Source organism: Macaca mulatta, chromosome 19, assembly GCF_049350105.2.
Source record: "Macaca mulatta isolate MMU2019108-1 chromosome 19, T2T-MMU8v2.0, whole genome shotgun sequence".
Lineage (NCBI taxonomy): Eukaryota > Metazoa > Chordata > Mammalia > Primates > Cercopithecidae > Macaca > Macaca mulatta.
This window is the reverse complement of record NC_133424.1, coordinates 58511051-58538613: the sequence shown is the minus strand read 5'-3', so window position 1 is coordinate 58538613 and position 27563 is coordinate 58511051. Positions and strand designations below refer to the sequence as shown.

At 49.1% G+C, this 27563-nt stretch overlaps 1 protein-coding gene and 1 long non-coding RNA gene across 2 annotated transcripts in view; both read left to right on the top strand.

Moving 5' to 3' along the window:
- The window catches only part of NOVA2 (NOVA alternative splicing regulator 2), a 41911-nt gene that overhangs the window by 3191 nt on the left and 11157 nt on the right, over positions 1–27563 (top strand). The window contains exons 2-3 of the mRNA XM_015124295.3: positions 10259–10402; positions 17838–18004. Coding sequence (XP_014979781.2) covers positions 10259–10402; positions 17838–18004 — 311 coding nt within the window. The remainder of the gene's footprint in view (positions 1–10258; positions 10403–17837; positions 18005–27563) is intronic.
- On the top strand, positions 399–6943 carry LOC144337200 (uncharacterized). The gene is made up of 2 exons (XR_013409938.1): positions 399–1584; positions 6534–6943. It is a non-coding gene; the product is annotated as an uncharacterized LOC144337200 (long non-coding RNA).

Below are 27563 nucleotides of genomic sequence, written 5' to 3'. Positions count from 1 at the left end.
GAGGGACAGGCCTCCATTGACAGAAACACTCAGGGGCAGGGCTGGGCAAGGGTCCAGGACTTTGACCCCAAAATTGAGGGCTTCTTTCAATAATATACATTCATAGCTGGGGGATGCTGTCTCAACCCATCCCCTTTTCTGAGCCTCAGTGTCCTCATCTGCCATATAGGCACATAAAAATGATCATAAGGAGCCGGGCACAGTAGGTCACGCCTGTAATCTCAGCACTTTGATAGGCTAAGGCGGGTGGATCATTTGAGGTCAGGAGTTCGAGAACAGCTTGGCCAACATGGTGAGACCCTGTCTCTGCTAAAAATACAAAAATTATCGGGGCATGGTGGTGGGCACCTGTAGTCCCAGCTACTAAGGAGGCTGAGGCAGGAGAATTGCTGGGACCCGGGAGGTAGAGGTTTCAGTGAGCCGAGATCACGCCACCACACTCCAGTGTGGGCAACAGAGCGAAACTCCATCTCAAAAAAAAAAAAAAGTGACCGCAAGGATAATACTAACAATAGCTACCTATATTATTGTTTAATGCCTTACGTGCAATTTCTTGTCATTCTCCCAACATGCTATGATGGAATAATAATAATCAGTTATAATAATGGCTAGACTTATGATACTACAGTATGCCAGGAACTGTCATGGGAAGTGCTTGACATGGATCAATTCCTTAATCCTTACAACAATTCTATGATGTTAACCCATGTTACGGATGAACAACTGAGGCACAGAGAGGTTAAGTCACTTGCCCAACGTCACTCAGCTGATAAGCAGCAGAACCATGATGTGAACTCAGGCGGCTGGCTCCATTGTGTGGGGAGACACTAGAATGGACCTTATTTTTGGATGGGGAAACTGAGGCTCAGAGGAGTGAGGGCTTTTACTGGATGTCCCAGAAAGCAGTACCCTACTGGACAGATGAGATTCTTGCCCCTCCTGCCCGCCTCTGGGAGCAGATGGGAGAAATGGAGGAGATGGTGGCGGTTCACACTCGCTTCTGGGCACTGCGAGTGGCTGGCAGGTGCTGCTGGGAGGAAAACAAGACACTAAGGGCAGGAAGACTTGGGTGAAGAGGTTGGACGGAAACTCTAGTCAGGGACTCTTTGCAGAAATAAATGACCCCAGTCTGGCAACGGTGGCCCCCCTTGATACAGATCGTAATTCTTAAGCTGCAATAATAATGGACCCCCGTACTCCTGACTATATTCCCACCTCTGTCAACCCCCCAAAAATAAAAACCCATATACAGACACATATACATATCTCACACCCTCAACATAGCTTACACCAGCCAGATCTTGCTCCTAACGTCCCTCTTTTTTTCTTTTCTTTTCTTTTTTTTTTTTCTGAGACGGTCTCACTCTGCCACCCAGGCTTGGAGTGTAGTGGTGCAATCATGGCTCAATGCAACCTTGACCTCTCAGGATCAGGTGATGATCCCATCTCAGCTTCCCCAGTAGCTGGAACTACAGGTGTGCACCACCACACCTGACTAATTCTTTGAATTTTTTTGTAGAGACAGGTCTTGCTATGTTGCCCAGGCTGGTCTCAAATTCTTTTTTTTTTTTTTTTTGAGGCGGAGTCTCGCTCTGTCGCCCAGGCTGGAGTGCAGTGGCGCGATCTCGGCTCACTGCAAGCTCCGCCTCCCGGGTTCCCGCCATTCTCCTGCCTCAGCCTCCCGAGTAGCTGGGACTACAGGCGCCGCCACCACGCCCGGCTAATTTTTTTGTATTTTTAGTGGAGACGGGGTTTCATTGTGTTAGCCAGGATGGTCTCGATCTCCTGACCTCGTGATCCGCCCGTCTCGGCCTCCCAAAGTGCTGGGATTACAGGCTTGAGCCACCGCGCCCGGCCAGCCTCAAATTCTTGATCTCAGGCGATCCACCCGCTTCATCCTCTCAAGGTGCTGGGATTACAGGTGTGAGCCACTATTCCCAGCCATATCCCTCATTCTTTGTTTTTGTTGTTGTTGTTTATTTTGTTTTGTTTTGTTCTGTTTTTTGAGACAGAGTCTCACTGTATTGCCCAGGCTGCAGTGCAGTGGCGCCATCTCGGCTTACTGCAACCTTCACCTCCCGAGTTCAAGCAATTCTCGTACCTCAGCCTCCCGAGTGGTTGGGATTACAGGCATGCGCCACCATGCCTGGCTAATTTTTGTATTTTTAGTAGAGATGGGGTTTCATCATGTTGACCAGGCTGATCTCGAACCCCTGACCTCAGGTGATCCACCCACCTCGGCCTCCCAAAGTGCTGGGATTACAAGCATGAGCCAGCATGCCTGGCCACATTCTTTATCATGAAGTCAACATCACCAGGGTTAAGAGCCCCTCCTAGAATGAGATCTTTCAGGATTCATGTCTTGCCACCGTCATGTGCTTGGTGTGGAATCCTCGGGCGAGTTATTTCACTGCTCTGGGCCTCAGCCTGCTTGTCTGAAACATGGAGGCAGGAAGATCTACCTCTCCGGGTTGTGTGCGTTAGATGAGATTACGTATGTGAAATACGTAGCGTAAGTGCTCGGTAAACAGTCGCTATCATCATCATCATTATTATTATTATATAAGTGCCACTGAGAATGTCATTTTCCCTTTTCACCATCCAATGGTGATTCACTCCAAGAAAACTGTGGCCCATCTGCCTTTCTCTCACTCAGAGACAGTCACAACTCAAGGCAGCATCACACCTTTCAGCATCTCATCCCTACATAAGCACACTCTAGTTGTATTGCATTTCACACCAAATAGGCAACACCGCCATTCACAAAAACACATCACATGTCTGAAGTCCCGCGCCTCCTTGGCGTACTGCTCCCACCCCACACCCTCACCATCCTCTGCCAGCAGCATCCCCACAGGCTCCTGATGATGATACCGATGTCAAACCCCAGCCTCCCTCATAGAACATGCCAGCTCTCCCATCCCCAGCCCCCAAACAAAACCATGAAGTGCTATGAGGACAACACCTAACATTGATGTTGCATCCAGACTAACACCAAAAACAACACCTCGACAACCCACAGCCCTTCAGCTTTACTTTTGTCATTCATGACCCCCAAGATCAAAGCCACTTTAGAGGGTGAACTCTCTGACACTAAAATAGGCCACTCTTACTACAACACCCTAAATCTCTTGGGTGGGCAATGGTTATTTATGGAAGGGGAAGGGAGTATTGGCTGATTTTTTTTTTCTTTTTTGAGATGGAGTCTTGCTGTGTGACCCAGGCTGGAGGGCAGTGGCACAATCTCGGCTCGTTGCAACCTCCGCCTCCCAGGTTCAAGCGATTCTCCTGCCTCAGCCTCCCAAGTAGCTGGGATTACAGATATGCCACCACCATGCCTGGCTAACTTTTGTATTTTTAGTAGACAGGGTTTCACCTTGTCGGCCAGGCTGGTCTCAGACTCCTGACCTCAAGTGATCTGCCCACCTCAGCCTGCCAAAGCACTGGGATTTTTCAAAGCCGTCAGAAGCATCCCTGAGGGGGTGGGTACAGAAGGGGCAAGAGCAGAGACTCAGTGACTAGAAGGGGAAAGATGGCACCTTTCCAAGGTGGAAATGTTTGAAATTGCAGCAGGAAATTAATCAGGAGACCTGAACTTGCTATCTTCGGTTCTTCAGACTCTGCCATTGGGTAGAGGGAGCTGCCTGGACCCAAGCGAAGAGTGAAGAGTGGGATGGGAATGGGTGGGTGCGGAGTTCTGGTATGTAGATTCTGCCTCATTAGAAGGGAGAACTTTCTCACAAGCAGTGCCTTGGTTGTTCAAACAGGGTGGGCGTGCGTGATGGCTGAGGGCTCTGAGTTCAGCTGAGGTCACGTGTCTGCCCTTGCTGCAAGGAAGGCTGATCAATAGAGACCTGGTTTCTTTCTGGGGAGGTAGGACTCACATGGTAGGAAACTCCCCCAAACAGAAAAGATGTGCAGAAAATTCTGGGAAGGACTGGCACGAACTGATGCTCACAATGGGGGACTCCTGGGAATTCAAGTTCTGAGTCTCTGCAGGGGAGGTCTTAGCCAATCACTGTCCATAGGAGACTCACTTGAAGAGGGGTCTCCAGGAGTCAGATTTGCACTAGTTTAATACAACAAGATTATTTAAGGTGGTCCATGGACAAACTTTTTTTTTTTTAATTTTTGAACATCGTATGTTTATATTAATGTACGTTAGGGAGAACAAAACATAACCAGCCCTTCAAGCTCCAATTATTAGCAATGATTTTTAAATTTCTTCTTTATTTATTTTTTTTATTTGAGACGGAGTTTCGCACTTGTTGCCCAGGCTGGAGTGCAGTAGCACCATCTCAGCTCACTGCAACCTCTGCCTCCCGGGTTCAAGCAATTCTCTTGCTTCAGCCTCCCAAGTAGCTGGGATTACAGTCATGTGCCACCATATCCAGCTAATTTTTTGTATTTAGTACAGATGGGGTTTCAACGTGTTGGTCAGGCTGGTCTCGAACTTCTGACCTCAGGCGATCCATCTGCTTCGGCCTCCCAAAGTGCTAGAATTACAGGTGTGAGCCACCGCACCTGGCCTAATTTCTTCTTTAAATAGATACATTTAGGCCGGGCACGGTGGCTCACGCCTGTAATCCCAAAACTTTGGAAGGCCAAGGTGGGCAGATTCCTTGAGCCCAGGAGTTCAAGACCAGCCTGGGCAACAGGGTGAAACCCCGTCTCTACTAAAAATACAATAAATAAATAAATAAGTAAATAAATGCATTTTAAAAGGAATTTAAAGGAAAGGGACCTTGTCTGTTCCCTGCTGCATCCCCAGCACCTGAACCAAGGACTGGAAGGTCATGGGTGCTCAGGAAGGATTTGTTGGAGGAAGGAAAGGAAGGAGAGAAGAAGAGAAGAAAGAAGAATTCCAGTACAGAAGGACATAAAAGGGGCAAAATTCTATAAGTTGGCATGAGAAGGACAGGAATCAGAGAGAGGCTGAGTGCAGAGAATGGAGACAAGGTCTCGCTTGTATCAGTGAGAGGACATTCCTCCTCCAAGACGGAGGGAAAAGTTTGGGACAGCCCCCTAGGGAAATGGTTGATTAACAAAGTGGGATTGCCCCTCCTTCTCCTACCTCTCAACCCAACCCACAAATCCCACGTGTAGGGTGCTTGCTCTGTGTCTGATGCTGTGATAAGCACTGAAGTTGTGTTCATGGTGTAGGCAATACTGATAATGATGATATCTAACATTTCTCAAATCCTCCATGTGCCTGGGACCATCCCAAGTACCTTTCCTTACATTTTCTCTTTCATTAATTACAGTAACCCCATGAGGTAGCACTATCACGATTCCCATTTTATAGATGAGGAAAACTAAGGCCCAAAGAGGTGAGGCAACTTGCCCAAGGGCATAGAGCCCATTAGTGGCAAAATTCACTTTTTTTTTTTTTTTTTTTTTGAGACAGAGTCTCACTCTGTCACCTAGGCTGGAGCGCAGTGGCCCGATCTCGGCTCACTGCAACCTCTGCCTCTCAGATTCAAATGACTCTCTTGCCCCAGCCTCCCGAGTAGCTGGGAGTACAGGCGTGTGCCACCAGGCCCGACTAATTTTTGTAGTTTTAGTAGAGACAGGAGTTTCACCATGTTGGCCAGGCTGGTCTCAAACTCCTGACCTCAAGTGATCCGCCCGCCTTGGCCTCCCAAAGTGCTGGGATTACAGGCATGAGCCACCGTGCCCGACCACAAACGTCACTCTTAGTCTAGAGTTGCTTCTGCTGTTTCATACAAAAATTCTCAGGCACGGTTTGAAGAAGTACAAGAGAGAGGGGGCAGAAAATGGGGAAGAGGGTGACCCCAGTTTTCTTCAGAGAAGATGAATACCTTCCACCCTCAGAGGGAAGCGGAGAAGATGCTCTGGCTGGAGAGAAGATGGGGAGTGAAATTGAAGACGCAGAGAGGATGGAGTCATAGGGATTAGTGAGAATTCCCTCCCCATCTTTCTGAGCCTTCCAGAGATAAAGTACCCTGTATCTGTGACAAGTTTAGGGTGAGGCTGGGGAAGAGGACATCTCCGTGAGTCCATGGAAGAGAATGAATTCAGTAGGGTTCAGGATGATTGGTAGGAAGGCACCAGAGAGGGGTTAATTACCTAATAGGCTTAATGGTCTGATTAAGCAAGTTTAAGAGGATTGCCTTGGTTTCAGGGAAACTCCTTAATTCTGGACCCTTCCCCATGCCTACAAAGCCACATCTAGCCCCTCTTCCTACACCTCCATCTTAAACACATAAGGAAACACAGAACTTTCATCTTAAGAGACCAGGCAGAGGCTGGGTGTGGTGGTTCACGCCTGTAATCCCAACACTTGGGGAGGCTGAGGCAGGCGGATCCCTTGAGCTCAGGAGTTCGAGACCAGCCTGAGCAATGTGGCAAAACCCTGTCTCTACAAAAAAATTTAAAATTACCTAGGAGTGGTGGCATGCGCCTGTAGTCCCAGCTACTTGGGAGGCTGAGGCAGGAGGATCGTGTGAGCCCAGGAGGTCGAGGCAGCAGTGAGCTGTGATGACACCACTGCACTCCAGCCTGGGCGACAGAGAGAAATCAGGGAGAGTTAGAGCAGTTTCTCTTTTATCTGTTCTATATGTTGAGGTTTTACATGAGACATTGAAAATAGGCTTCCTGGCTGGGATCTGTGGCTCACCCCTGTAATCTCAGCACTTAGAGAGGCCAAGGTTTGAGACTAGCCTGGCTAACGTGGTGAAACCCCGTCTCTACTAAAAAAAAAAAAAAATAGCCAGGCGTGGTTGTGAGCACCTGTAATCCCAGCTACTCGGGAGGCTGAGGCAGGAGAATCTCTTGAACCCAGGAGGCAGAGGTTGCAGTGAGCCGAGATAGCGCCATTGCACTGCAGCCTGAGTGACAAGAGCGAGACTGTCTCAAAAAAAAAGAATGAATGAAAGAAGGAAGGAAGGAAGGAAGGAAAGAAGGAAGGAAGGAAGGAAAAGGAAGGAAGGAAAAGGAAGGAAGGAAGGAAGGAAGGAAGGAAGGAAGGAAGGAAGGAAGGAAGGAAAATAGGCTTCCTTCGCTTAAAAGATAAAGTTGAAAAACCATTGGGGAATGGTTTAAGACCTTAAAATGTGGAAGCAGGATGGCCTGACTCCTCCCTTTCTTTTCCCAGTGCTTATTGCAAACCTACTATGTGCTGTTCAAGTTTTGGGGACACTGTTCGAGTCCCTGGGACACGGGTGACCTCTATGGATGTGGTCCACAGTGGACCTCTGTGATCAGTTACTCTGAAGGCATGAAACAGGGGGATTCATCCCATCTTTGGGGTTCAAGGAAAGCTTCCAAGAAGAAGCAACATTTGAGTGAGGACCTAAAGGACAAAAGATATTGACTGAGGAGGGCCGGGCGCGGTGGCTCACGCCTGTAATCCCAGCACTTTGGAAGGCCGAGGTGGGCAGATCACGAGGCCAGGAGACCAAGACCATCCTGGCCAACATAGTGAAACCCTGTCTCTACTAAAAATACAAAAATTAGCTGGGCATGGTGGCAGGCACCTGTAGTCCCAGCTATCCGTGAGACTGAAGCAGGAGAATGGCGTGAACCGGAGAGGCGGAGCTTGCAGTGAGCCGAGATTGCGCCACTGCACTCCAACCTGGGCGACAGAGCGAGACTCCGTCTCAAAAGAAAAAAAAAAAAAATTGAGGGGAAGAGAAGCTGCCAGGCACAGAGCATGCGCAAAGGCCCAAAGGTAGGAAGGAGCAGGGCACATTTAAGGAACAAAAAGTCCACTGAACCTGAGGCCCACGGAGGAAGATGAAGTGAAGCTGGAAAGGTGGGTGGGGCCAAATCACAAAGGGTCGCCAGGGCGGAGTGGAGTGCAGTGGCGCGATCTCGGCTCACTGCAACTTCCGCTTCCTGGGTTCGAGCGATTCTCCTGCCTCAGCCTCCCGAGTAGCTGGGACTACAGGCACACGCCACCACACCTGGCTAATTTTTGTATTTTTAGTAGAGACAGGATTTCACTATGTTGGTCAGGATGGTGTCGGTCCCTTGACCTCGTGATCTGCCCGCCTCCACCTCCCAAAATGCTGGGATTACAGGCGTGAGCTACCGCGCCCGGCCACAAAGGATCTTCTTACACTGAGAAGGGTCCAGAATTTCCACCCTGAAAGCACTTAGGGGCAACAGGGGCAGGAGAGGCTAGATACTTGCCTTGAGGCTGCATTAACAAAATGCTTTTCACATGGTCAAGAAAACTGGTTTATAATAATCAAGGTGCAATGGCTCACACCTGCAATCTCAGCACTTTGGGAGGCTGAGGGAGGAGCATCACTTAAACCCAGGAGTTCAAGGCCAGCCTGGGCAACATAGGGAGACCTCGTCTCTACTAAAAACATTTTTTAAAATTAGCTGGACATGGCAGCCGGGCACGGTGGCTCACGCCTGTAATCCCAGCACTTTGAGAGACTGAGGTGGGCGGATCACTTGAAATCAGGAGTTCGAGACCAGCCTGACCAACATGGCGAAACCCCATCTCTACTAAAAATACAAAAATTAGCTGCGTGTGGTGGCAGGCGCCTGTAGTCCCAGCTACTCGGAAGTCTGAGGCAGGGGAACCCCTTACACCCGGGAGGCTGAGGTTGCAGTGATCCGAGACTACACCACTGCACTCCAGCCTGGGCAATAGAGCAAGACCGTGTCTCAGGAAAAAAAAAAAAAAGAGAAAGAAAGAGAGAAAGAGAGAAGGAGAGAAGGAGAGGAGAGAAGGAGAGAAGGAGAGAAAGAGAGAAAGAGAAAGAGAGAAAGAGAGAAGGAGAGAAAGAGAGAAAGAAAAGGAAAATTGGCCTATAACAAAGAATGGCCAAAACTCCACAAGCTGCCACTGGCACTACATCTAGGTCTTCGAGGCTGTCCTTCATTGTGTTGGTCCCCAGGAGTGGAGGGTGTTAAGCAATGATGGGAGGAGACTGAATCAGAATTGGATTTGAATCTGAGCCCAGTAGCTGTGTTCATGTCCTTGGGCTGGTAGTGACCGTGGGCTGGTGCCTTCACTTCTCTGTGCCCCTCTGTGCCTCAGTTTCCTCTTGTGTAAAAATGGAGCTCATTCCACCCACCTCACCGTGAGGTTGTGAGGAACGGACGAGATCAAGCTCACAAAGCACTCAACACAGCGCCTGGTCAAAAGTGAGTGTTTGGAGTATCCCCAGCATCCAGCCTTCCTCCGCCTCCCCGCTCACCGCTTCCACCTGTCAGACCGCCGTCACCTCCTGCCTGGACCATTGCAGTCGCCACCTCACTGGGCCCCCAGCTCTCCCACCGTTGCTTCTCATGGTCTGCTCCCCTCATGGGCATCAGAGGAATCCTCCTAAAACCTAAGTCAGGCCACGTCCCTCCCGTGGCTCCATCTCACTTGGAGTAAAAGTTAAGGACCTCGCTGTGGCCTGCGAGCCCCATCACCCCTCACCACCAGCACCCCTCTCTGTCCTCATCTCCTCCCACTCTTCCCCTCTCTCATTCAGCCCCAGGCACAGGGGCCTCCTTAGTCCCTCTGGAAGAGCACAGGCACAGTCGCACCCCAGGGCCTTTGCACTCACTCGTCCTTCACATAGCCACGTGGTTCTGTTCCTTCCTCCATAGTCTGCTGATCATAATAGTTCAGAGCACGGACTCTTCAAGTCTCAGCTCTGCCATCTACAAGTGTCCTTGGGTGATTTATTCACCTTTGTTTCCTCATCTGTATGATGGGTTCCTTCATAGGATAAGTGTGAAAATTCAAAGGACTGGTATTTGGAAAGTACCTAGAACGGTGTAGCACCTATCAGGTGCTGCAGAAGTGTGTGATGATGAATAAAGCATGCCACATTCTTAGGAAGAGCTTCCCTGGCCTCCCTTTCTGACACTGCAGCCTCCCACCCTCCCTGACCCCCTTTTCCTGCCTTTTCTTGTGTCATTAGGAGTCCCACCATCTGACATGAAATATACTATCTGTCTTCCCCACCTAGAAGAATGTAGCTAGCTGTGCGAGCTCTTGGCTGAATCACTAAAACTCTTTCGGCCTTATTTGCCTCATTTGCCCACAAATCGGGGAGCTTTGTCTATTTTCTTCTTGGCCATTTCCCTAGACCAGTGCCAGGCACATAGCAGGTGCCCAGTACCTATTTGTTGAATGAATGAATGAATGAGTGAATGAAGATCATTATTTGTATTATTCTCCATACTGCTACTGTGACCCCTGGGGTTTCCTCTGCTCACCCCGTCCAAAGGTGAAGACCCCTCCCCCGCTCACCTCCCTCCACCCTGTGTGCCCCCGCAGAGGAAGGCGAATACTTCCTGAAGGTGCTGATCCCCAGCTACGCGGCGGGCTCCATCATTGGCAAGGGCGGGCAGACCATCGTGCAGCTGCAGAAGGAGACAGGAGCCACCATCAAGCTCTCCAAGTCCAAAGACTTCTACCCTGGTGAGCCCCGGCCCAGGTCTCTGCCCTAGGCCTCCCTGCCCTTCCTCCCTTTCTCCTTTTCTCCCGCCCACCTGGGCCCTAGATAGGGGGAAAGTCTGCCCTAGGGACAGTGACAGTGGTGAGGAGGGGGCCTCCCTTCCCCCTAAGGGGACAGAGCTGCCCCCAGCCCGAGGGGCCTGGCCGAGCAGATGGGGGTGGGGGCAGGGCAAGACAATGGGCCTACTGCATATTCATGAGCTCATTTGCATGATGCGCTGGCAGATGTGTCTTTTCCCACACACCTGCCCCCTCTGGTCAGTTGGAGGAGCGAGGGTGGGGAGAGAGGCAGGTGTCAGGGCGTCCCTCCGGGCCTGGGGGCCAGCCAGCCGTGTTCCACAAATGTGCCCCCCCGCTTTGGATTTCTGTCACCCCCTCTTGCCCAGTCTCACTGGTTTTCTCTGTCTCGGTGTCATTCTTTATGTCTCCTTCTCATTCTGTTTCCGATTTCCCATCTCTTGCTCCCCTCCGCCTCCCTCTGTCTCTTGCCCCTCTATCTGCCTCTGTCTGTCCATCTCTCTGGTTCTGTTTGGATATCCCCCATCTCTTGTCCTGTTCATCTGTCCTCTGCTTTCTCTGTCCCTCCCCTCCTCTTCTCCTTTTGTCTTCCTGTCTCTCTCCCCATCCTTTCCTTCCCTCCACCTCTCATAGCCTCACGTTTTTCCTTTCCTCTTGTCTCTCTGAACTCTGTTCAATCATCCATTCAACCAATATCTACTAGCCCCCTCTCACTGGGGTCCTCCTCTGCTGGTGTCACCCATTTCTTTCTGCCTCTGGTTGTCTGTCTCTCCCTTCCTGTGTCTCTTTTTTTTTTTTTTTTTGTTCCTAAGTCTCATCTCCCTCCTGGTTTTTTCTTCCCTTCCTCCAAACCCAGTCCCTTTTCTGCCTCTCCTCCTGCTCCATCTTTCTCCCCAACCATACATTTTCCAAGCCCCCTCCACTCTCTATTCCCTCCAAAATCTCTCACCCCTCCCTATCTCCCTCCCAAGACTAATGCCCGACAAGCATCGACATCTAGGATTCCAGGGAAGGCTTCCTGAACTGCATCTTTGGTCCAGTGCTGGTTCTAGTTCATCCTTAATCCCCTTGGATTTTTTAGGTCAAACACCAGAGCTGGAGCCCAGGGTCAGTACACGCTCATTTTCTCTCTCTCTCTCTCTCTCTCTCTCTCTCTGTCTCTCTTTCTCTCTCTCTCTCTTCCCCCTCCATCCTCTCCTCTCTCCTCTCTCCTATCTTTCCCTCTCTCCTCCCTCTCTCTCCTCCTCTCTCTTTCTCTCTCTGCTCTCTCTCTCTTCTCTCCTCTTCTCTCTCTCTCCACCATCCACCCTGCCCCCAGCCTCCCATCTCACTAAGCAGCTTTGGCAAGAGGTTTAGAGAAAAATCGAGTGAACCAGGCACACCTCCTCCTTTTCTCTTCCACCCTGGCCCAGTTTTCCCCACTCCCCTGTAGCCCACAAGGTATGGATAAGACCTCTGTTCGGAATGTTCCTCCGAGGACACTTGGTTCCTTGCTCCTGGGTCACATTCTGTGCCACGAGACATGTCGTCCCCTCCCAACCCAATGACACACCCCACAGGCCAGGCAGCTGGGAAACCCAGAAGGCAGAACAGACCTTGGTCCTACCAGGTCAAACAGTATTCAGACAAGCAACAGGAGCCAGCGTCTCTCCTCAGCCCCTGGACATGTGGTCAGCCCCCATCCCCACTCCTGGCATGCAACTTCCAGATCATACAGCATGAGCCGGCTGCTGACTCAGAGAAGCAGGACACAGCCCCCTGTGTCCTAGTCCTGTCCCCAGGACTTCCCAGAACCCCACAGGAATGCAGGAAATGGAAAAGCTACTGCAGGAGACAAAAAACATTTCCCTCCACTCCTGGCTGGACACCCTATCATTCATTCATTCACTCATTCATTCAACACACATTCTCTGAGCACTTCCTCTATGCCAGCCCTGTGCTGGACAGAAATGGGGACAATAGCAGTGGTTGAAATGTCCCAACCTTGCTTCCTTGGTTCTCATATCCCAGCCAGGGAGGCAGACATCACATCAGTGATGACCCAGAGTGGTCAGGGCTGGGACAGGGAAGTCCAGAGGTTGGTGGTTGGAGCCCAGGTGGCACAAAGGACCCAGCCCAGGGAGGTCAGGAAGAGCTTCCTGGAAGAGACGACCAGAGCAGTAGAGAAGAATGAGCGAGGTAAAGTGCAGGCAAGTGTGCCCAGGAAGACAAAATGGCATACTCAGAGGCTACTGAGCAGTTTGGTCAGTGTAGCCAAAGCAGAGAGAACATGTGAGAAATGACAGTGGAGAAACTGAAAGAGCACTCTGGGCCTAGTACGTTCGCATGCACAAGCACACACACACACACACTCACACTCTCACAGGCACACTCACACACAGTCTCACACGCTCACACCCTCACACACATGCTTACAGTCACACTGACATGCTCACACCCTCACACACATGCTTACACTCACACTGACATGCTCACACCCTCACACTCACACACCCCCACACACACACAGTCACAATGCTCACACTCACACTCTTTCACACACACACGCTTACGCACTCTCCCACTGTCACACATGCTTACACACACTCACATTCTCACACACTCGCACACACCCCACTCTCACACACACGCTTACACACTCATTCACACACACCTCACACACATCCTTACACTCACACTGTCATGCTCACACACTCACAACCCCACACACACGCTTACACACACAGTCACAATGCTCACACTCACATACACACACACACCATTACACACACTCCCACTGTCACACATGCTTACACACACTCATTCACACACACTTTGCTCACACACACTTCGCTCACATACACCCCCCACTCACACACACGCTTACACACACAGTCACACATGCTCACACACTCATTCACATTCACACACTCACATACACTCACACACACGCTCTCACACACTCACACACACTCACACACTCACACACACTGCACTTGCATTTCTACTACACGAAGTAAAAACCTACCCAGCACTTAACCCCAAGGGAAGGGCAGAACACACAAAGAACCTCCCCTCCTTTGTGATGGATCTCAAAGCCCTAGATTCAATCCATCCAGGTCATACATACATGGAGCAACTGAAATGCAAAAAAAGGCAGGTACCTGCCCAAGGGCCACACACACTCCCTTGCGTCAGCCCAGATCCACCCTGGGGATTCTTTTTTTTTTTTTTTTTTTTTTTCTTTGAGACAGAGTCTTGCTCTGTCACCAGGCTGGAGTGCAGTGGCACAATCTCGGCTTACTGCAACCCCCGCCTCCTGGGTCCAAGCGAGTCCCCTGCCTCAGCCTCCAAAGTAGCTGGGACTACAGGCACGCGCCACTACGCCCAACTCATTTTTTAAATTTTATTTTGATAGAGACAGGGTTTCACCATGTTGGCCAGGATGATCTTGATCTCCTGACCTCGTGATCCACCCACCTCGGCCTCCCAAAGTGCTGGGATTACAGGCTTGAGCCACCACCACCGGCCACCCTAAGGATTCTAAAATGCTGTCTGATGTTGAAAATCTGCTTGAAACTTTAGACCCTAACTGCTGAAGAAAAGCACAGACACACACACTTTTTATTATTTCTTTATTTATATTGAGACAGGGTCTTGCTCTGTTGCCCAGGCTGGCACGATCGTGGCTCGCTGCAACCTCAGCCTCCTGGGCTCAGGTGATTCTCCCACCTCAGCCTCCTGAGTAACTGGAACTACAGGTGTGCACCACCAGGCCCAGCTACTTTTTTTTTCTTTTTTTGAGACAGAGATTCACTCTTGTTGCCCAGGCTGGAGTGCAATGGTGCGATCTCGGCTCACTGCAACCTCCACCTCCCCGGTTCAAGTGATTCTCCTGCCTCAGCCTCCCAAGTAGCTGGGATCACAGGCGTCCGTTACTATGCCCAGCTAATTTTTTGTATTTTTAGTAGATATGGGGTTTCACCATGTTAGCAGGCTGGTCTCGGACTCCAGACCTCAGGTGATCCACCCGCCTCAGCCTCCCAAAATGCTGGGATTACAGGCATAAGCTGCCACACCCGGCCTGTATATTTTTTTTGTAGAGACAGGGTCTCGCTATATTGCCCAGGCTGAACTCCTGAGCTCAAGCCCTCCATCCGCCTTGGCCTCCTAAAGTGATGGGATTGCAGGCATGAGCCACTGTGCCTCACCACACACACTTTAAAAAACATGTTTATGGTTTTATAACACACTTCCATCAAAGTGCAAAGTCTTGAACGACTACTTAATATATTCATCTTCTTTTAATATCAAAAATACAAAAACAAAACTGTCATCATTTTATGCCTCCCTCCAAGACACACACATAGAGCTGATCACTCCATACACACCAAATTTAGCAGAATGCAGAGACTCTGAAGCCAGACACCTGGGTTCAAAACTCCGAACATCCACTACCACCGTCTAAGAGAACTTGAACAAATCTTGAGCCTTCTCTATGCCTCAGTGTCCTTAGCAGGGAATCAGGGACAATCAATAATGATATTGCCTACTTCATATATTAAGTGAACACGTATGTATAAAGTACTTTGGTCAAGCATGATGGCTCACATCTGTAATCCCAACACTTTGGGAGACCGAGGCGGGTGGATCACTTGAGGCCGGCCTGGCCAACATGACGAAATCCCATCTCTACAAAAAATGCAAAACTTAGACAGGCGTGGTGGCACATGCCTGTAATCCCAGCTACTCAGGAGGCTCAGTCATGAGAATCACTTGAACTGGGAGGCAGAGGTTGCGGTGATCCGAGATCGCACCACTGCACTCCAGCCTGGGTGACAGAGCAAGACTCTTGTCTCAGAAAAAACAAAACAAAACAAAACAGTGCTTAGAATGGTGCCTGACACTTGGGTTGTATAAGGGTCAGCTGTTATTATTAGACACTCTTTGGGGGCTTAACCAACCCCCCAAAAAGCCCCTGTGGGCCACCTTGTAAGAACTACAAGGGGATGGGAGGTCAAGGACTTCCTGAGTTTGAAGGAAGCTTCACAGAGATGCAAACCCTCGGCCTGCTCTTCCTGGGGCATCCACCTCCCCCTACCCCGCCCCCTAGTTCCCACCCCAACCCACACCCTTTCCTATTTACACCAGACGGAGGCAGACTGCAGGCTGACTCACCCTTGGCTCAGACCAAGCCATTGTTCTGGGGCTGGGGGGGGGTAGTAAGAGTGAGGAACATGGCCCAAAGCGGGTGGGGGATGTCAGCTACACAAGTGACCCACAGACAGTGGCGCCCAGACACATGGCGAGGCTAGCCTGCCAGACTGGGAAGTAGCAATCGAGGAGTCAGTGTCATGGCACCAGCGTGCTGCACTGAAGTGCTTGCTGGACACTGACGCACACCCCAGGTATCCCAGACACACAGGTACACAGCCACACGGCGCCTGGCACACACTCAAGACCTCTTTTTTTTTTTTTTCTTTTGAGACAGAGTCTCGCCCTTTCGCCAGGCTGGAGTGCAGCAGTGTGATCTCTGCTCACTGCAACCTCCGCCTCCCAGCTTCAAGCGATTCTCCTGCGTCAGCCTCCCATGTAGCTGGGACTACAGGCGTGTGCCACCACTCCCATCTAATTTTTGTATTTTTAGTAGAGACGGGGTTTCACCATGTTGCCCAGGATGGTCTCCATCTCTTGACCTCATGATCCGCCCACCTCAGCCTCCCAAAGTGCTGGGATTACAAGCGTGAGCCACCGTGCCCAGCCACACTCAAGACCTTTTACATTCTCAGAGGCAGAACCCCCTTCAAGGAGAGAGAGAGACACACTTACACTCCACACATCACACACATCCCGGCTCACCCAGGCACGCAGATTCTCACACTGACCAGTCAAGTTTTCTTTGTCTCACTGTAATTCACATGCTGAGACACACACACATACACAAACACACCAGTCATCCAAAAAGTCCCACAAACTGACACCTGAGTCTGTCTCTCTTGCTGTCTCCTTCTCAGGTTCACACATGCCAGTCATAGGGTCTTTCCTGTCTCCAATACATATATATATACACACACTGGTCATCCAAATAGTCTTAGAAACATCCAGAAGTGTGTGTCTCTTTCACTTTCACAAACACACATACACACACAGATGCAGACACACACTGCCATCCAGTCTCAAAGTGGTATATATTCATTGTACAGCCTCGATCCCACTTTGTGAGATTCTTTTGTTTCTTTCTCTCGAACTCTCACACACACTCAGCTCTGTCTCACAAAGAGTCTATGTAACCTTGATCATCAAAGCGACACCAAAGTCTGGCCCACACACGAGGGCACACACGAACATCTTCACCAGAATCACTGTGTCACATAGTCTGTTCATAAGGCAGTCTCTGCACTTTGTCTTCTACAAACACAGATTAGGATCATCTAGTCAGTCCTGCTCAAGTACACACACACACACACACACACACCCCCCACTCACCAAACAGCCTCACAGACACACACGCTGGTCACAGTGTCACCCAGAGTCTCTTTCACACATATATCCCAACACCCCCCAAGTTTCTCTCTTCCCCGTGCCCCCACTCCCCAACACTCTCATGCAGAAATGAGAAGGATGCCCAGGACAGAGCCACAGCCAGTATCTGGAGAATCTCCAGGAAAGACAGCCATCCACCTCCCTCCCCAATTCCTTGGTCCCCACTCCTCCACGAGTAGCCTTTGACCCACCCTGCTCTCCCCTGTCCACACCCCTGCCCTCCCCCACCCCTCAGCCCTCCATCTGGTGGGTTCAGACAGGCCCTCAGGCCTCTCCTCTGCCTCCCCCATCCCCCAGCTCTTCCCCCATCCTCTCCAAAAAGCCCAGAGGCCGACGCTGCAGGCTTTCAGGGGTTGCCATGACAACAGGGCCTCGTCCCTCGTCCCCCTGGGGGTGGGCTGAGGACCCGGCCAGCCAGACCGATAAGGGGGTTCCAGTTACTGTGGCAACCGTTGCAGGCCTGAGCTCTCTGCTTCCAGAAGGGGAGGAGGGTGGAGTGAGTGAATGGTTGCCAAAGCAACCAGGGAACCGCAAGAACTGAGAAGAGGCAGCTGAGCCCTGTCTCCACTGCCCAGGGCTGCTGTGGGCATCGCAAAACACTTAAGCATCATTCTTCCATCCCTAGAGGTTGTTTTAGGGGAGGGAGATGAAGTGCAGATTATAAAGCAGGATTCCACTCATTCTCCCAGCTACCTGTCATGGCCTAGGGGCCCATGCCTGCTCCCCCAGGCTCACTGTGTGATCAGTCAAATCCACTCTCTGGACCTCAGCTTTCCTCTTCCATTAAATGGGGCCTGTCTCTCAGGAATGTCCCTATTCCTGTCTCATGAGTGTGCCCTCTCTCTCCCTTGCTCAACAGGAACCACAGAGCGGGTATGCCTAGTACAGGGCACAGCAGAGGCCTTGAATGCTGTGCACAGCTTTATTGCCGAGAAGGTCCGAGAAATCCCACAAGCGATGACCAAGCCTGAGGTGGTCAACATCCTTCAACCCCAAACCACGATGAACCCCGACAGAGCCAAGCAGGTCAGCTGGGGCAGAGACTGGGTTGCTGTAAAGCTGGTGACATTCACGAAGAAACATTCCTCCCACATCAGTACATTACTGTGAGGTTCAGTGGGACAAAGCTGATAAAAATCTCATCAGTCAAAGACCACATGGTAGTGGTTAGTATTATTCTTAGGGAGTCAGCTCTAATAGTATAGAAAGGACTCCAGGACTCCAGACCATTTGGAGCGGGCTTGATTCCAGAGAGGGAGTGAACGTCTGGGAGAATGTGGCACGATTCCCTAATGTTCAATCCTTCCTAGGATTCTCTAGTTCCTCTTCTCCCTTCCACCTCATCTCATTGTCTCTCCGAACGACCTGCCTCCCACTTCCTGTTATCGCCGGAAGTGACCTCAGTGACGGTTCAGTCACATCCAGAAGAGTTTACAAATAGTCTGTCATCCTCCTTCCCTCCATAATTAACGTATGGAGGTAGGGGTGGTGTTTCATTAGCGAGAGCAGATGTGGGTCCCTCTCCTACACAGCCCTCTCCAGGAAGGAATGAAAAGGGGCGGGCAGCGCTCCTCTGTTGCCTCAGTTAGGGGAAGCGGTGGCATAGGGGCGTGGCAGGGAGTGGCCAATCGCTTCCCGGGCCTCTCCGGTTGCCATGACGACGGTGCGCACCGGGCAGGTGAGCTCCCCTCGAAGCTGCGGGCCGCGCGGCCCGGACCCGGAAGTGGGTAAGGGAACGGGAACGCAGAGCTGGCTCCCGTTTTCTCTCCCGTCCCCACTCCCCTATGCATGCGTACTCCGTGCAATGGGGCGAGAACCCCTGGGCTGGGAGGGCCCTTTGCGAGGGATAGTCAATGTCTACCTAAAGGCAAAGACAGGAGAGAGGGCGTCGGTAAAAGAAATCTGGAATTCTTGGGTCCTGTCGTTGCCCTCAGGTGGGGCAGAGCACAGGCCTGAGTTCCCCTAAGCTCCTGTGGAAACGGTGGGCGGAGAAGCCTGGAGGAGCGCTGCAGGGTGGAGCGCTCCCAAAAAAGACAGCGGGGCTTGGGGTGTGGAGCGCGGCCGCTGTCCTTGGTGCTGAAGCGACTCCACTCCTCGCTCCCCGCCAGGTTTCTCCCGAATCCCTTCCCACCAGCAGGGCACAGGTTATTCACAGTTTACAGGGAGGCGAGCGCATTGCCTCTTCCCTCCGCCTTGGTCGTGGCCACAAGGGACTCAGGGTTCATCAAGAGTTTGTGAATGTTGCAAGGAAAATGGGGTCAGCACCATCTGTGCCTGAGCCTTCTACCGCCTCCCCCTAATCCACAGGAGCTCTGAGACAGTGGAGTCGAAAGGTTATAGAACCAGGATTTATTCTCTGCCGTATTACTCGTGTGTTCCAAAGACTGAGAGAGATCATAGCTGAAGACTCAGGCTCTGGGCTCTGTTGTTGAGTTGAATCCTCCGTACAGTACTTACATCCTATGTGACCTTGAGCAAGTGACTTTGATTTATCCAAGCCTCATTTTTCTCACCTGTAAGATGACATTCATTATGATGCTTCCTTAAGGGTGATGGTTAGTGTTCGTTGATGTTTGAAAAGCACGTAGCTTGTGTGTATAACGCATAGAAAATTAGCCCCCAAAATGTTCTCTGTTGTTATTGTGGGATTTTTGAGTCAGGAAACAGGTCTACTTCTTTTCTGCCTTGAACTTGCCGTGTTACTCAGAGCCCCTTTCCTTGTGTAGGCCTCAGTTTCTCTTTTATTACAGTACAGCAGCTGGGCCAAACCAGGGATTATAAATTAAATAACTAAAGTGTTGAAAAGGGGAACAAAAGACTTGAGGGTTGCTGCTCTCTGGAGAGCGTATGCCATCTTTGGAGGGAGAAGCTGCCACTCAACTCCACCGAATTCTTGCACTTTGGGAACATGGACCTAGTGCTACCACATCTTCCAAATTTTTCAAAAGAAGCCATAAATTTTTTAGATCAACTGACTTAAAAATGTTGACTCTGGTTTTTTTATTATTATTATTTAATATATATTTGTCTGAGACAGAGTCGCACTCTGTCACCCAGGCTGGAGTGCAGTGGTATGATCTAGGCTCACTGGAGCCTCGACCTCCCAGGCTCAAGCGATCCTCCTACCTCAGCCCACTGAATAGCTGGGACTACTGGTGAACATGAGCACGCCTGGCTAATTTTTTTTTTAATTTTTTAAATTTTTTTGAGACAGAGTTTTGCTCTTGTTGCCCAGGATGGAGTGCAATGGCATGGTCTCAGCTCACTGCAACCTCCACCTCCTGGGTTCTAGTGATTCTCCTGCCTTGGCCTCCCAAGTAGCTGGGATTACAGGCGCCCGTTACCATGCCTGGCTAATTTTTTGTATTTTTAGTAGAGGTGGGGTTTCACCATATTGGCCAGGCCGGTCTCGAATTCCTGACCTCAGGTGATCTGCCTTCCTTGGCCTCCCAAAGTGCTGGGATTACAGGCATGAGCCACCGTGCCCGGCCCCTGGCTTATTTTTGTATTTTTTGTAGAGACAGGGTTTCACCATGTTGCCTAGGCTGGTCTCAAACTCCTGAACTCAAGCAATCCACCTGCCTCAGCCTCCCAAAGTGCTGGGATTATAGGCCTGAGCCATTGCGCCAGGCCAACTCTGTTTTTAAAACACTATGAAGGTCAAAAAAATATATATGGCTGTAGACTGACTGGGGCCTGAGGATCATCAGATTGCCACCTCTGGGTTATACCAGTGGCTCTCACCCCTAGCTGATATCTGAATCATCTGGGTAGCTTAAAATGCAGATTCATGGGTCCTAGGAACCGCTGAATCAATATTTCTGGTAAGGCTTAGGAATCTGAGCATAAACTCTGGCCTTGGATCAGATCCTGACTCTACTGCTCATTACCCGTGAAAGAACTTGTGCAAGTTCTTTCTTTGTGCCTCCATTTCCCAATCTAGAAAATGGGGTAATAATAACACCTATCTTAGGGTTGTGGTGGAACCTAGATAAGTTACGATATTAAACTGTTAGCTGTTGATGCTGCTTTTGTTGTTCTTGTTGTTGGTGGTAGTAGTAGTAATAGTAGTAACAGTAGCAGTAGTAGTATTTGCAAATTTCCATGGGCTTGCAAATCACTGGGGCAGATGGTCTCTGGTCCTTCTGGCTCTAAAACTTCAACAGTTCTATGGCTCTGTGATTCCAAGATTCTAAGCATGTATTATCTGAGATTCTACTGTTCTAATGTCCTGGGATTCCAAGATTCTATGAGTCTGCATCTGCAGATCTTTCTAAGATGCTGTGGTTCTACAATTCAGGGTCTATGATGAAGGCAGCTGCCATTGTCTTAGCGCTTCCCATGTGCTAGGCACTGGGCATCACTTTAGTCATTGAATGTTTCCAATAACAGGCCGGGAGCAGTGGCTCACACCTGTAATTCCAACACTTTGAAAGGCCGAGACGGTGGATCACCTGAGGTCAGGAGCTCGAGACCAGCATGGCCAACATGGCAAAACCCCATCTCTACTAAAAATACAAAAAATTAGCCAGGCATGGTGGTGTACGCCTGTAGTCTCAGCTATTCTGGAGGCTGAGGCAGGAGAATCGCTTGAACTCAGGAGGTGGAGGTTGCAATGAGCCAAGATCATGCCACTGCACTCCAACCTGGGTGACAGAGCAAGACTCTGTCAAAATAAAAAAAAAAAGGGCCGGGCACGGTGGCTCAAGCCTGTAATTCCAGCACTTTGGGAGGCCGAGACAGGCGGATCACGCGGTCAGGAGATCGAGACCATCCTGGCTAACACGGTGAAACCCCGTCTCTACTAAAAAAAAATACAAAAAAACTAGCCTGGCGTGGTGGCGGGCACCTGTAGTCCCAGCTACTCGGGAGGCTGAGGCAGGAGAATGGCATAAACTCGGGAGACGGAGCTTGCAGTGAGCTGAGATCCGGCCACTGCACTCCAGCCTGGGCGACAGAGCGAGACTCTGTCTCAAAGAAAAAAAAAAAAAAGAAGAAGAAGATTTCCAATAATAATATAAGGTAGGTGTGGTTATGCTAATACTGAAGATGAGGAAGGTAAGGCACAGAGAGGTGAAGGCATGTGCCTAAGCTCAGACAGTTACTAAATAATAAACTAGGAGGCTGGACGTAGTAGCTTATGCCTGTAATCCCAGCACCTTGGGAGGCTGACGTGGGCGGATTACTTGAGGCCAGGAGTTCAAGATCAGCCTGGCCAAAATGGTGAAACCCCATCTCTACTAAAAATACAAAAATTAGCCAGGCACAGTGGCAGGCGCCTGTAATCCTAGCCACTGCAGAGGCTGAGGCAGGAGAATCGCTTGAACCTGAGAGGCAGAGATTGCAGTGAGCCAAGATCACACCACTGCACTCCAGCCTGGCTGACAGAGCAAGACTTTGTCTCAAAAAAAACAAAAACAACCTAGGATTTGGATCTTGCCATGTTGTAAAAACAGCAACCTTGTTGACTGGGTGACTACCAGAGAGCACGCTGCCAGTGTCTCACTGAATATTTGCACAGATCATATGGATCAGGAATAGTATGCCCATTTTACAGATGTGGAAAAGGAGGCTCTGAGAAGTAAAAGGACTTTCATAGGCCACCAGCTAGGAGGTGGAAGAAGTAGGAATTTTCTTAAAACCTAACTTTATTTTTCTCACATGATTAACCCCTGGTCCTCAAACCTTTTCTCGGCCAATCTATCCTTCCTTCACTGCTCTAAAATACTGCATCACAGACTAAATACCACTCCTGGTTCTGGTTGTGAACATGCTGTTCCATCTTCTTGATTTGTCAGGTTGTTTGTTTTTCCTGGTGATTTTTTTTGTTTTTGAAATAACAGCTCTTTGAGCTATAATTCACATACTATAAACTTTACTGTTTAGAAGTGTACAGTTTAGTAGTTTTGTTGTATGTTCACAGAGTTGTACATCAACTGCCATCTAATTCCAGAACATTTTCATCATGCCAAAAAGAAACCCTGTGCCCATGAGCAGTCACTCACCATTCCCCCAGACCCCAGTCTCAACCTCTTCCAGCCACTAATCTACTTTTGGTCTGTGGACCTGCCTATTCTGGATCTTTTATATAAACAGAATCGTATAACATATGGTCTTTTGTGTCTGACTTTTTCACTTAACGTAATACTTTCGAGGTTTATCTATATTGTAGCATGTGTCAAAACTTTACTCCTTTTTATAGCCAAATAATGTTTCATTGTATGGATAGACCACATTTTGCTTGTCTGTTCATCAGTTGATAGACATTTGGGTTGTTTCTCGTTTTTAGCTATGATGAATAATGCTTCTGAACATTCATGTACAAGTCTTTTTGTAGATATGTATTTCTAGCTCTCTTGGGTAGATGCCTAGGGTGGAATTGTTGGGACATATGATGAATCTATGTTCAACTTTTTGAAGAATTGCCAGACTATTTTCCGTAATAGCTGTACCACAGATGTGGGATTTAAATCCAGCTCCATCCATAGGGATAACAATGACAATAATCATTTCTTTCTTTCTTTTTTTTTTTTTTTTTTTTTTTTGAGATGAAGTCTCGCTCTGTCACCCAGACTGGAGTGCAGTGGCGCGATCTCGGCTCGCGATCTCAGCTCACTGCAAGCTCCATCTCCTGGGTTCACGCCATTCTGCTGCCTCAGCCTCCCTAGTAGCTGGGACTACAGGCACCCGCCACCACGCCCAGCTCATGTTTTTGTAATTTTAGTAGAGATGGTGTTTCACCGTGTTAGCCAGGATGGTCTTGATCTCCTAACCTCGTGATCCACCCACCTCAGCCTCCCAAAGTGCTGGGATTACAGGCGTGAGCCACTGTGCCCGGCCAACAATAATCATTTCTCGAGTGCTTCTATGGACTTATATTAATTGCACATTACTTACATGATGCCCTGTGCTTGGCACATAGTAGGTGCTCAGCACATGTTACTTATTTGAATGAATAGATGATGACTTCGCCCACAGGGCCAAGCAGAAACATGAGGACTGAGGTGTAATCTGCCCATATTAGCAGTTGTGAGTCACCTGAAGGGCACTCACACTCAGTTCCAGCTACTTGTGGTCATGCTTGGATTTCAAGCTCACCATTGCATGCATAAGCTCAATTAAGCCTCATAATAGTCCTATGGAGGAGGTCTGAATATCCCTGTTTTACAGATGAGAAAACTGAGTCTCAAAGAGGTTAGGTCCCTTGCCCAGCATCAGACAGGGAGCCAAGATTTAAACCCGAGCAGGTGACTCTAGAGTCCAAGGCAGCTTTTCAGGGATTTATATGCACAGACTACAGATGGGTACCCTGGCTAGTACATTGCATTGTTTCTTCTACACAGTGGTTCTTAGACATTTTGAAGAGGTTGCCAACATTTAAAAACTAGGATGCTGGCCGGGGGGCGGTGGCTCAGGCCTGTAATCCTAGTACTTTGGGAGGCTGAGACAGTCAGATCACGAGGTCAGGGGTTCGAGACCAGCCTGGCCAGCATGGTAAAACCCCGTCTCTGCTAAAAGTACAAAAATTAGCCAGGCATGGTGATGGGTGCCTGTAATCCCAGCTACCCAGGAGGTTGAGGCAGAAGAATCGCTTGAAACTGGAAAGCGGAGGTTGCAGTGAGCTGAGATCACGCCACTGCACTCTAGCCTGGGCAAAAGAGCGAAACTTCATCTCAAAAAAAAAAAAAGCTAGGATGCTTCACGTTTTACAAATCAGCATTTCCAACTCATCTAGAAATGCCCATCAGGCTGAGTTTGACTGCCCAATTGCACAGTACTCTACCACTCCCCACCCCAACCAGGTGACATACACCTGCGGTCTCCACCCATTCCCCTTCCTGCTTAGGCCTGTGGGCATGTCGTCCTTCAGTCTTCATCTATCTATTTATTTGCTCACCCTTTGCTGAGTATGTACTGTGTCCCAGGCACTTTTCTAGGCACTGAGAACCCAGTAGTAATAATACAGGCAAAAATCTCTAATCTCGTGGATTTGAAATTATTTTACAGAAAAACACAAAATAAACAAGGAGATAAGTAAAATATAGAGTATGTTAGAGAGTGAAAAATACTATGAAGAAAAATAAGGCAGAGAAGAAGAAAAGGGACTGTTAGAGCATAGATTTTTTTCCTTTTTATTTTGAAAATGTTTAAGGAATAGTCCCTATACATTGCACTTAGATTCACCAGTTGTTAACATTTGTGCATGCATAAACACATGTGCATGCATGTGTGTACCCGCGCGCACACACACACAATTTTTGTCTTGATTTTTTTTTTCTTTTTTTTGAGACAAAGAGTCTTGCTCAGTTGCCAGGCTGGAGTGCAGTGGTGCGATGATCTCGGCTCACTGTAACCTCCGCCTCCCAGGTTTAAGCAATTCACTTGCCTCAGCCTCCAGAGTAGCTGGGACTACAGGTGCGCACCAGCACGCTCAGCTAGGCGTGTGCCTCCACGCCTGGCTAATTTTTGTATTTTTCATAGAAATCAGGTTTCACCATGTTAGCCAGGATGGTCTCGATCTCCTGACCTTGTGATCCGCCCGCCATGGCCTCCCAAAGTGCTGGGATTACAGAAGTGAGCCACCGTGCCCCGCCGACCTCATGACTCTTTACTCCTAAGTACTTTAACGTGTATCTTCCAAGGACAGTCTCCTACATTATTGTATTACTATCATCACACCTAAAAACAAAAACAAACAAACAAAAATGCTAATTCTATACTATTGTCTCATTGGAAAGTCCATATTCAAATCGCCCTAAAATATCTTTTATAGCATAGAGGATTTTTCAATCTGAGATTCAGTCAGCATTCATGCTTTGCATTTGATTGTTACACCTCATTAGTCTCTTTTACTCTAAAATAAAGGAAGATTCTTTTTTCTTGTTCACAAGGTCTGGCTCTATCACCCAGGCTGGAGTGCAGTGATGCCATTTTGGCTCACTGCAACCTCCACCTCTTGGGCTCAAGCCATCATCCCACCTTAGCCTCCCAAATAGCTGGGACTACAGGCATACACCACCACGCTCAGTTAATTTTTGTACTTTTTGTAGAGACGAGGTTTTGCCATGTTGTCCAGGCTGTAGAACTTGTGAGCTCAAGCGATCTGCCCACCTCAGCATCCCAAAGTGCTGGGATTACAGGCATGAGCCACTGCGCCCGGCTTCTTTTTTTTTTTTTTTTTTTTTTGAGATGGAGTCTCGCTTTGTCACCCAGACTACAGTGCAGTGTCATGATCTCGGCTCACTTGAGAATTGCTTGAACCCGGGAGGCGGAGGTTGCAGGGAGCTGAGATGGTGCCACTGCACTCCAGCCTGGGCGACAGAGTGAGACTGTGTCTCAAAAATAAAAATAAAAAATAAAAATAAAATCAGGGAGACTAACAGGAAACAGAGCATGGGGAGCTCTGTCACGGCAACACTGCCTTTCTCCTACAAATATTTTGTGATGTCCACTTGACTCTCTGAAATACTATTCATATTCATATATGCATATATAGACATACCTACACTTGTAAGACTTTTTGACGGCTTTATTGAGATATAATTCACATACATACAACCCACCCATTTAAGGTATACAGCTCTAGGCCCAGTATGGGGGCTCATGCCTGTAATCCCAGCACTTTAGGAGGCCGAGGCAGGAGGATCACTTGAGCCCAGGAGTACTAGGCTGCAGTGAGCTCTGATCACACCACTGCGCTCCAGCCTGGGTATCAGAGCAAGACCCTGTCTATTTAAAAAAAAGAAACATAAAATACATGATAAATAAAGTGTACAGTTCATTGGCTTTTATTATAGTCACATAGTTGTACATCTATTACCACAATCCATTTTGGAACATTTGTATTGCCTTCAAAATAAATCCTAATTTTTTTCTTTCATTTTTTAGAGGCAGGGTCTTGCACTGTCACCCAGGCTGGAGTGTAGTGGCACCTGTCAAAGCTCACTGCAGCCTCAAACTCCTGGGCTCAAGTGATCCCTTAGCCTCCTGAGTAGCTGAGACTACAGGTGCACACAACTGCATCCAGCTAATGTATTTTTATTTCTTGTAGAGATGGGGTTTCACCATCTTGCCCAGGCTGATCTCTAACTCCTGGGCTCAAGCCATCCTCTGGCCTCTGCCTCCCAAAGTGCTGGGATTACAGGCATGAGCCACCGAGCCTGGCCTCCAAAAGAAATCTTGATCATCTTAGCTATGTCCCCTCGATCCCCCACCTCAGCTCACCCTCTCCCTATCCCCAAGCCACCACAAATCTATTTTCTGTGTCTACAGATTTGCCTATTCTGGACATTTCTGTAAAAGGAATCATATAGTATGTGGTCAACCATCAACACTATCTAATTCCAGAATGTATCTATTACTGCAAAAGAAACCCTATACCTGTAGGCAGTTACCCCCAATCCCCTTCCTCCCATTCCCTGGCAACCACTAATCTACCTTTTTGGCTCTGTGGATCTGCATATTCTGGACATTTATGTAAATGAACTCAGCTGTGGTCTTTTGTAACTGGCTTCTTTCACTTAGCATATTTTTTTCTAGATTCATCCACGCTGTAGCATGTATCAGTACTTTGTTCATTCAATTT